The following is a 10,912-nucleotide window of genomic DNA, read 5'->3' on the forward strand; positions in this document are numbered from 1 at the left end:
AAAAAAGTGACTAAAATGTTGTTAAAATGTCAAATTCTCATTTTTTTTCTTATTCTAACTAAATTTAATTATTTAAAATTTATATATATATTATAAACAATATAAAAAATATCTGTATTGGCATTTTTTTTTTTGCTTGGGTATTAATATTTTACACACAGTGACCTCTCCCCGCTATGGAACGATCATGTTCTGTGTTCTCTTCACATGTGTCTGATTCATTATTTGTTCTCTGTTTATAAGTTTTTATAATTCACATGGAAGAGGTGAAATCTAAAACCTATTCAAAAATTAATCAGATTAATTAATTTTGACCGCAGGTGCATTATTACTCATCATGTATACCCTACATAATTTGTCTTCTGTCTTTTGTATTTTCATACTTAGCGGCTTATTACAGTTCACTACAGTTCCCTGTGTTTTTGTTCCACCCCATGAAGATCACGGCTTTAAATAGCCATCTGATAAATGCTCAAAGACCAGTTGATTAATGGTTTCCAAGTCTAAAGCTTCAGTGCTCAATGCACTTAGCGTAAAGAGATCCTGGTGTAGAACGTCTTGACGTTGGGAGGCTGGAGATGTCCTTAGCCCATTTCCTCAGGCACCACGCTCAGGATGATGTCTTCATTCCCTCGCCGCACCACCATGGAAAGTGCCTCGTTATTCTTCACGGCCTCGCTGACCTCCTCAGTAGTGGTCACTGTCCTCCCGTTAATGCTGATAATAACATCATGATCCTTCATCCCTGCACTACAGTAGAAGACGTAGGACAATGAGGAACAACAACCAGAGGATAACAAATAACTCTTAAGGGAAGAAACGCTAAGGCTTCAGCTTCATTCTGTATTGCACACAAAGTGACTACTCATATAAAGAGCACACTAATGAATTATTCTTGGTACACTATTATTCTGTATATTTTTCTCCTTTCCCACGTATATGCACCCCAAGCTGTTCATACTGATAGTGACAAACCCCTGTGGAAAATCAACATTTAGTGAAATCTGGGCATAGTGTCTGCTTGGGATGAATTAAGGTGAAGTTATGTGATGCAGTTTCAACTCACTGATGCATAATGAAGAACCAACCCCAGTGAGCGTGTCCTGCAAGAATGACTGAGCTGGCCCTTTATAAGGGAGAGTTAAATCAAGTTAAAGTACAAGACAGCGCACACAATCGGACACCACTAATCTAGTTTACGCATGCTTTCAGTACTGCGAGTGAATGAGCTCTAGAGCTTACAACACTCCCATTCTCTTCATTCTCTTACCTCGCTGCAGCTGTTCCTTGAATAACCTCAAAAACGTAAACTCCAGAATTGACATCGGGGAAATCTTTATCACGCAATTTGAGCTCGCGGATTAAGCTGAGAATGACATAACAAAGGCAATTCCGGTTTTCCCCAGCCCGGCTTAATTTCTTTGACAAATATTTGTGCATATAAAGTATTCAAATGTTCTGATGCAACACAAAAATTATAATGCGTAGCTTATTTCCATACAATAGCTATAACATAGTGTTTTACCGCTGTATACTTAAATAATGCTTAGCTTTTTAGGTATATTTACATATACATACCATACATTATTTAAGTTTAGTTATTAAGCTATTATTCTTTTATAATTAAATTAATATTTATTGCTTGCATTCCTTGTGCAGACGGAGAATAGCTTGTAAGTGGACTGTTCCTTAAAATTACCAGAAAGACTTACTTTGGTGAAAGTTGAAGCATTCGTACCCCCATGTACTTCTTCTTTGGAGGTGATTTACCTGCCAAGCAGATGCAGTGCTTAGGTAGACTATAACATCACATCATCCCTACTTCCCATACAGCCTTCCTATAAATCCCTTGAACCAGTTGGCGTTTTGAGGCTTCATTCTATATAACAAGGGTGTAAGACTCTAGGGTTTGACAGTGTTAGCTCCCTGACTTCATGTTAAATAGAAAATTCCTAAAAATCCCACAAAATAAGTTTAGAACACCTGTTGTATGAATTGAGTATCATGGATCCTTCTTTATGTGCTAAATGGTAAGGTCCAGCGACTACCCTGAGTACTATCGTACGTACAAACTGGAAGCCCAAATTGTGGAGCTTTTGTCTTAAAATCAATGCCTTCCCTGTAGATTGTTCACAATAAAGTATTATGTCACCTCAGGTCCCATTTTAGTGTGTGTACATAGATATATCAAAAGGTATTAAAACATCATCAATATTTTGATTCTCACATGCTTGTTTGCTCTTGGACTTTAATCTTGTTTATATAAATCATCCATGGGCACACTATTCATAAATGAAGTTATACCAAATATATGATATATCAGGACAATATGGACAAAAGGTGTATCGTGGAAAATTTCTGCTTTAGAAGACCCTTACTTTTGACAGTGAGTTAACCCACGCAAGTATTAGCATTGTTAAAGCATTGCTCAATTAAGCATTCGCATCATGTGACTTACCTTTAAGTTGTCTGTCATGTGATTCTGCCAGAAATTGCCTGATACGGTCAGATGGAATGGCAAAAGATATTCCTGCCGTCACCTTTAGTGTATTTATACCTATAACCTCCCCGTCCTGAGGGAGAGAATATATTACAAATCTTTCTAGATTCAGGAACTCAGTGGCACACTTGCGGGGGGGGGGCATTGTTTCGCAATCCACTACTCTTTAGTGGGGTGCCACCAGACTTTACTGCACGCCGCTGGAGGAGCAGGGCTGGTTGGGGAGATCAAGGATCATTTTAAGTCTGTTTAAATGCATGATTAAGTGTGTGCGAGTATGGTGTTATGGTGTACCACCATCAGTGCCTGGCTTAGTATATAGTGATGGGAGTTATGATGTAAAACTGTCAATGTCTGGTCAAGTCATTGATCAATTTGCAGAAATGGAGGCTCGTGGGCAGAGGATGTAAATCCATTTACCTTTTCAGAGTGGTCACTTTGGACCTGTGTTTCTTAGGGTTTTGTTATTATGGAAAGCAGTATTCCCTGTTCAGTTTACTTCCCGGGCCAAGGTTGATGGACTAAGATTACTAAATTAATTGCTTAATCCGATCTATAGGGTACCTTTGAATCAATTGGCCTAGAGTCACACACAGAAGGTTTCAGCCATAAAGTAAAAGTATCTTCTGTCTGATCCATTGTCGAGATAGGATCACCACAGCTAGCTACTGAACAGTCTGTGGCCACTTCTGCTGAGTAGACCAAGGCAGAAATCAAAGAGGCTTTTTTTTCCACCAAGCTCTTAAGTGGATGATTCTGCAAACATTACTTATAATAAAAGTAATGTCTGATTAATCAAAGTAATTTTTAGTCTCAATTAACAGGAAACGTCACAGCAAGTATGTATGCACCCAACCCCAGTACTTTGCATGTACAAAATTCTATGACATGGTTCAGAGGACTGTGGGTGTGCATAGCCCACCTGGTAGCCATCTTTGTAGTTTTTATGTCATCAAATAGTGATAATGGGTAAACTTCATTTTTTTTCAAATGATTTTTCACCTATACATTTGCTTGCCAATTGACTAACATAATATCTAGGTGAAAGGTGCACTTCTCCGTTGATGGCAGGAGAGAATTATTTGCTATAACTTTTTTTTGCTTTTGCCCAAAATGTGATTTTAATTATTGTACTTTGGTTTAAATGGTCTGGCCAGATGAATAATGAATGGAACACTCGGTGATTCCTGCCGTAACTCTTTAATGACAAATGACAAAATCTTAACGCCTATTGTATAAATGGCACTTACCACTACAATTTCTCTTTAAAAGGAGATACAGACAAGAGAAAAAACTAGAATCATAGTCCTAGAGGTGGTTTAATTGCCGCCGTTTACCTCTGTATACCACAGGGAGCCACAATGCATCAAGAAAAAAGGAAGCTGACACTTACCAAATTCACAAGCGGCCCTCCGGAATTTCCATACTGTAAAAGAAAGCAGTGACATCGAATGGTAGCCGCGGATTAGCAGTGACCACCCTTTACACATGCTGCCTAAACTGTAAATATCAGTGAGCCCTATATTTTTAAATATACATTATGGAGGGCCAGCCCCAACTAGTTTTCTCTGCAAGAAGGACCATGTTTGCCCGGCTTGTGCACAGTTAAATCCCCGAGATGAGGTTTGAAGATTTAACTATGGATTACGTGGGGTCATGCAACAAGTAACCGTTTCCTGGGGGCGTTAGACATGTATAGTACGTGATACATAACAAGATACTCAATATTAAATTACTGTTAAGACATTGAGCCATTTTTTATTCAAGAAAAGAAAGCTAAGACTCATTACATGTAACCTACGCCAAGGTCCACTTGATGCTATGATTATTTGATTAGGAAATGCAGGACTCACGTTAATGATGGCATCTGTTTGGATATAATCCATGTCGGAATCTTTCAGTCCTAGTTCTTTGCCTCCTCGCTGGGTGGTGCTGATGATTCCGGTGGTCACTGTGTTCTGTAAGGAGAAGGGGCTTCCCAGAGCCACCACAAACTCTCCTGGCCTCAGGTCAGACGATCTTCCCAGCATCAAAACTGGAAGAGGGGCCTGGCCAGAGAACATTGCACTGATAAATTATACAAAAAAACTATATACTTTTTGTTTTGAAAGAAGGAAGATCTCTGATAAGACCTCACCAAGAGTATCGCACGGTTCTGGAGAACCCATCTCCAGACATTCTGGAAAGAGTTCAGAGAAGGGCTACTAAAATGGTGAATGGAATATCAGACTAAGAGATCTCAATCACTATAGCATGGAGGAGAGAAGAAAGAGGGGAATGTGAAATTTAAATTCATAGAGGGATTTAACAAAGTACAGGAGGGAGGTTTATTCCAAAGGAGGAAGAATATAAGACGAAGAGGTCATCATCTAAAACTAGAGGGTCAGAGGCTGAGATCTACTTTACTGAGAGGATGGTAAATAAGAGAGACAGCCTCCGAACAGAAGTGTTAGAGGTTAATACAGTAAGAAAATAGGGTAGACATATGGCTCCTGAAGACAAGGCCAAGGACTGATTAAGGTTTGAGTCTCTACACCAGGACTGACTAGATGAGCAGAATGGTTCTTTTCGTATCCGCCATCAGACGTTATTTGGGACAATCGGAGGAGTAATAGGTATGGACATTTAAAAAGGGATGTAATGCTTTTAATTAATAGATATAGTTTTTATAGTTAAAGGTGATATACAGTCATATGTGCCTTAGGAAGATGTTTGATATGGCATTATAGTGTTACAGGTATATTATGCAGCTAATAAAGATACTGTAGTGAACAGTAGGACAAATAAAATCCATGGTTGCCATCCCATTAGAGAAGATGACACTCACATCTGGTTCAATCTTGATTAGCGCTATGTCTAGTTTCTGGTCAATATCCGTTATTTTAGCATCATAATGGGCCCCGTCTTTCACTTCCACTTTAATGCGTTGTTTGTTCGTTAGCACATGTGCGTTCGTCACTATGAGGCCATCTTCAGACACGATAAATCCCGAACCACTGGATACCGCCATTTCCTGACCTGTGAATGGAGACCTGCAATGGAAAAGCAACATTGGCCCTTTTCCATCAAGGTTCTTTATGCACTAAGAAGGTTAATTACCCTTAGAAATTATCTTTAATTACCCTTAGAAATTATCAGGCTGTCCAGAATGTAAGTCAAGGCAAAGGACCAAACGGGGCTAGAGGTATTAGAGCAGGTAGGAGAGAACAGTTAGGCCAACCCTTACGAAAAAATTACTGCAGTTTTTCTGGAGTAATACTGCAGTTTTTTGGACATGAAAAAACTGCAATACTGCAGTATTACTGCACATTTACTGCATTTGAGCCGATAGCATTTAGAAGAGAGCGTGATGACTTATTTTACAGCTAGCATGCATTTTAAACTGATATCAGGCAGAGAAATGGATATGAGAAAAAGATAAAGATCACAGCGGAGTCGAGGTAAATGAATGAAAAGGCCACAGGGCTGGAAAAATCCATGCGTCTTCCTGTCTGTGACATGTAAAGCTAAGTGGACAAGCTTAGAGATCCCAAAAATCTGAGGGATGGGGGGAAATGATCTGTGTTTCTAATGATGGTATATACGTCAACGCAGTGGAATGAGGGTGAGAAAGGAAAAACAAAGAGGAGAAGAGTTAGAATGAACCGAAACATGGGACTTCCCTAAGGGGGACAAGTTCAAAATAAAAAAAAAATTGGGAGAGAATAAAATGTGGGGTTGTGGGGTCTTTGGACTATATGTTCATGCCAGGGCCCAGTATGTCTAACCTCACCACAGGACTGGGGGCCCAAGGTGTCCATAAAATATCACACGCTAACTTACAGAAGAAAGCTGCGGTGAGGTTAATGTTACACTGAGCAATGGAATAATGCACCACTTATCTCACATTAATCCTCAGTACATTTTAGCCCCAGGGACAGAAACTTGTCCAGAAGATCCCCCAGGCAGATCTTCTACTTAATCGCCTCAACTTCTAAATCATTTTCCACCTTTACCTAGTTACCTAGTAAACCTTTTTGTAACTCCTCTTAACCTTTCCATTAACTTTCCGTTATTAGTGTATCATTGCTACTGCTGGATTACCTTCTAAACAGCTCCAGATGTACCACGGCTGGTGCTATTTTCTGGACCACATCAGCTATGAAGTTGAACTTGTACCTCTTGCTGTCAGGATAATGGGAGCCTTTAAACAATACATATTCAGGATTAATACAGAAAGTCCTGATACTGAATAAACTTTATATTAAAGGAACTCTCAGAATTCATATTCTACTATGATTTAGTGACATCTGAGCGTCTCGGTGCTTTTCGCGGTGGTATATCACATTTAAAATCCATGCTTTAACACAGGTGTTTTCATTAACAATATCTTCTCCTCCTGACCACTATAATGGGTTTTATAAGAATGCTTCTTACAATCAGTGAGGAACTACAAGTAAAATCTTTGTAATGGGACATTTAAGGGTTAATATTTGATGGGTTTCAAGGTCAAATAATTCAAAGCTTTCCAGTTCTCCAGAAGTTGAAAAAAATTAATAATATGTAGTATTTGAGACATTTGTTAATAAAGATACAAGTGCCACAAACTGTTAGTCGTGACTCCCAACTGTCCCGATTTTGCCACCCTACCCCGCTGTCCCACCCAGATCTACTTCTGTCCCGCTTTTCAGGACTGAGATAGAGCTCGGCAGGTTTTGGGACCGAAATCCCACCATCCCAATTTCCTTCTCTGGTCTATGGGACACCGGAGAATGTATATGGCGTATGTGAAGAGTTGAGCGCATGCACAGCAGTGCTGCCAGTTTGAGTGACACTCAACACAGCGGGTAACCAGGCCAGCACGGGGCGTCATGCAGACCGGGCGAATGCATTATTCCCAAACACGCTCATGCACACACATGCACCCTGTACAGTCTGCAGGTTTCCAATGTGCTTTTGCTTGTTCTGTCGCGTGCTCCTCGGCTCCTATATCCCGCATACATTTATCCAGCATGTTCCCGCATGACACTCATAAACACACACTCACAGGTATTTACCCTGCAGAAAGCAGCTTGTCACCTCCAGCACTGACACTCACACTGAACTCAGCAACCACCTCTGGGGCAAGGCAGCCCCTAGCCACACTCAGCCAGAAGTGCTTTGTATATAAGAGAACAGGGAAGCACTCAGCCATTAGATGGCTGTGGGGAGGCCGGAATAAGTGAGAAAGAAAATGCACCGTCCCGTATATAAAAATACTTGGTATAGAATAATGTCTATTATTATTATTATTATTTAATTTTTTTATTTTTATTATTATTTGTATTATTTTTTTTTTACCCCAAACTGCAATGTTTCATGGTCAGACATTTAATTGAACTACAAACATTAATTGGGATACAAAAATTAACTCTTTAAAAGTGCTGTGTTGCTGTCTTAGACAACATTTTAATTGCGCTCTCTAGCGCATGAGATCTCTTTCAGATCTGTCCTTTTATTCTTTATTATTAAAGTTTAAGCACTGAACAAAACCGCACAGAACCTTTTAAGAAACCTTTTTCAGCTTCTATGGCAGTATCATCTTACTGTCTGCTGTTGTGTCACATGACAATTAAGTATTCCCGGCAAAACTGTATTTCTGGGAAGGTATTAAAACAAATGTTGCATTTAGCTATAAAAGTGTTAAATTTAGCAGAATAGGTGGAACGGCACAAAGCGGTTTACGTACTGACTAAACGGTTTTCAGGTGAGTTAAAACATTTAATTTCACGGACTTTACTGCACATTGTGAAATACCAGCCCCTGGGGTTTATTGCGGCAAGAAAGTTCTAGACTTTATATATATATATATATATATATATGATATTGGAGGGAGGGCAAGCTGGCAGTAGGTATAGGTGTCAAGGAGAGATTATAGAAATATTTTTTTTGTATAAAAATGTTTTCTCATTAATACGATTTTTCAGTCCTAAAAGTAAAGATGTCCCACCTTCCGTTTCATTTAACATCACTTTGTAGCGTTGTTATGGACACGCTCGGTAACGTATCCCTTCTGCCATGTAAATCAGATTCGTGAATATTGTTCTGTTCTGTTCAGCTTCCTTTACTCTTTCTCTGGTACCTAACCCGATGTAAGTGGGAGGATTACATGTACACCTATAGGTTCCATTAAGAAAGGAACATGCAGAGGTGCCGCACACGTTGTATTTTTTCCCCATAGGCCACCGTACCCAGCCTCTCCAACCCAAAGGTTTACTTACCAGTATCACATGGCCCTTTCTGGATGTGGATGGCAGGCGGTGAGTTCTTCCTCCTTGCCTGTCTGTTTTCGGCCTTGAGGTGGCACAGGTTCCTATAGGTTTTGCCGTCGCTGCCGCACACCGGCTCGCTGGTACTGCACACGCACACCCCAACTTTCCTTCTCGAAGACCCCCCAACCCGAGGGACGACACACTCCAAACCCTCTCCACACGGGGATCCCCCGCGATGTCCACACGCCTCACCCTCGGCTGCTCCGCACACCGGGCAACATCCACATGCATCCCGCACCTCGCCTGCTTGGCAGGGCATCTGAGGACGGGGGCACCTGGACAGCTCGCATACTTGGGGGCAAATAGACGTCTGGCGACGGGAAATACGGGGGACGGCGGAGGTGGACAGGAACAACAGAAAAACGAGGAGCACTGGTCTAAAAGGAGACATCCTGAAGAAGACTAATCTAACTCAGATTCTTAGAACTACACCTAAACTGCCCACAAAAACTTGATTTGTAACAAAACCGCTCTAAACTCATTGAAGGAAAATCCTGCAAAGAACTAATATGGATGAAAATAATGCCATTAAAAGGAATCACAAAATTCTATGCCAAAACACAGCTTCCTAAATCGACGTATTCCCTTTTTTTCCTCCTCGCCAGACTAGGTTCTCCTAGTTTTCAATTTATTAAACGTCTAAACTCTAAAAAAAAAATGGAACTAGCAATAACTCCTACAGTTAGCCTCTAAATGAATTGACCCATTAGGGGACTTTATTCCCCAAGCTATGATCCCACAGGTGTCCAAGGGAGTTCTCCTAGTTCTGCTACGATCGGTTTCTTCAGCTTTTCCTTTAACGTTCCCCCATTTACTGTCTGGTTCCCTAATTATCCCTGCTTTATTTCTGCCCCCTTGTCCCTCCCAGTTACCCCAGAGACAGGAGTAATAGCTCATTCGTGGAAGACTCAGTCTCGGTTAATGCCCAGTCTCCGTAGGAATTTTGCTGCAGCTTTCGACGTTGACTGTTCTCGTATAACTTTCCGTCTGTCTTCATCTGCAAGCTTGTGCTCAGCCCTCAAACTAGGAGGTGGACAACTGGTCCCACCTATCTCTCTGTGAAAACCCACCCACTGAATTCCTCTCCTTCACCACCGCGGCTCCAACATTCGTACTAAACACAAGGAGAAGGAAAGAAGATAAAGACAAATTAGCATCGGGACATAAACAGGATCCAGTTTTCCAAAAAAACAGCTTTGATCCTTAAATGAAAAGGTCTCCTGTTCTGATGTTGACCTTTGCCGTACGTCGTATTTCCACAAATAAAATTATGAGCGCCATTAAAGTGACGTTTAGAAAAGTCACACCTGAAAACCAGGACGTCATGCAGATAACCTTAGGTAAAATCCAAAAAATACACTGAAATGAACTGAAAGCTGAAAATGAACATACAGGAATCGGGATTTATGGTCAATAGTGGACAATTATCATCCCCATTCAGCCATGTTTGTCACTTTCTGTGACCATCGCTTAATTTACCTGAAACATTGGACAACTGTGCTTAAATATGTGACGTTCAAGGTAAGGCGCTACAATGCTCAGTCACGACCCGATATTAGAGTGAAACTGTAGCAAGGGCACTTCTGCCCCAATCAAAGATACCCCATGGATGAGCCTCAGGCATTAAGACAGAGTAAACAGCACCTCTACTACCCGCAGGACACCAGGATGGTAACACTATAGATAAAAGGGGATAACTTTAGAAAGGCAATTGGCTGGATGGAGATACAAATGCAATGCTGGACCAGGTAATAGACAATGACGAGGACAGGGTGAGCAGAGGACAGAGTACGATGCTCGGGATCTGAACGGAGATCTTAACAGAGGACAAGCCAAGGGTCATACACGGGAACAGCAGCATAGACTGATAGTTCAGACACAGGATCAAGCCAAGGGTCATGTCCACAACATCAGGTCAGGGCACAAAAGCACGGGTAACACAACCTATAACAGACAATGCTCCAAAGAAATGAGCAAGTTGAAAATAGCCCCCCATAGGGAGGTGGAGAGAAAACAATAAAGAGATGTTCCTTTATAATGATTGATCCTCTGCGCGTGCACAAAGAATTGCTATCGATTGGCTGCTCTGTATACTATAGTGCTCGGGCAGACATGTTGGTGT

The 10,912-nt window shown here is 40.9% G+C and overlaps 1 protein-coding gene across 1 annotated transcript; it reads right to left on the reverse strand.

Moving 5' to 3' along the window:
- Nucleotides 1-6: 6 nt before the first annotated feature.
- On the reverse strand, nt 7-9,756 carry HTRA4 (HtrA serine peptidase 4). Its single transcript, XM_053463061.1, has 9 exons — nt 8,740-9,756; nt 6,584-6,683; nt 5,328-5,532; nt 4,354-4,548; nt 3,894-3,926; nt 2,459-2,573; nt 1,713-1,770; nt 1,271-1,366; nt 7-750 (listed from the first exon to the last, which is right to left on the reverse strand). The coding sequence occupies exons 1-9, from the start codon at nt 9,179-9,181 to the stop codon at nt 585-587; spliced, it is 1,410 nt and encodes a 469-aa protein (XP_053319036.1). The 5' UTR covers nt 9,182-9,756; the 3' UTR covers nt 7-584.
- Nucleotides 9,757-10,912: the final 1,156 nt, after the last annotated feature.

The sequence above is a fragment of the Spea bombifrons genome, chromosome 4 (assembly GCF_027358695.1).
Source record: "Spea bombifrons isolate aSpeBom1 chromosome 4, aSpeBom1.2.pri, whole genome shotgun sequence".
Taxonomy (NCBI): domain Eukaryota; kingdom Metazoa; phylum Chordata; class Amphibia; order Anura; family Pelobatidae; genus Spea; species Spea bombifrons.

Bases quoted from the DNA above. Each gene is read 5' to 3' on its own strand.
- HTRA4 (XM_053463061.1), bottom strand. From the start codon at position 9,181: ATGTCTCCTTTTAGACCAGTGCTCCTCGTTTTTCTGTTGTTCCTGTCC. The intron at 2,574-3,893 runs GTAAGTGTCAGC...TCTCTCCCTCAG, and splicing joins GAGGGCCGCTTGTGAATTTG to GACGGGGAGGTTATAGGTAT. The intron at 1,771-2,458 runs GTAAGTCACATG...TCTGCTTGGCAG, and splicing joins ACATGACAGACAACTTAAAG to GTAAATCACCTCCAAAGAAG.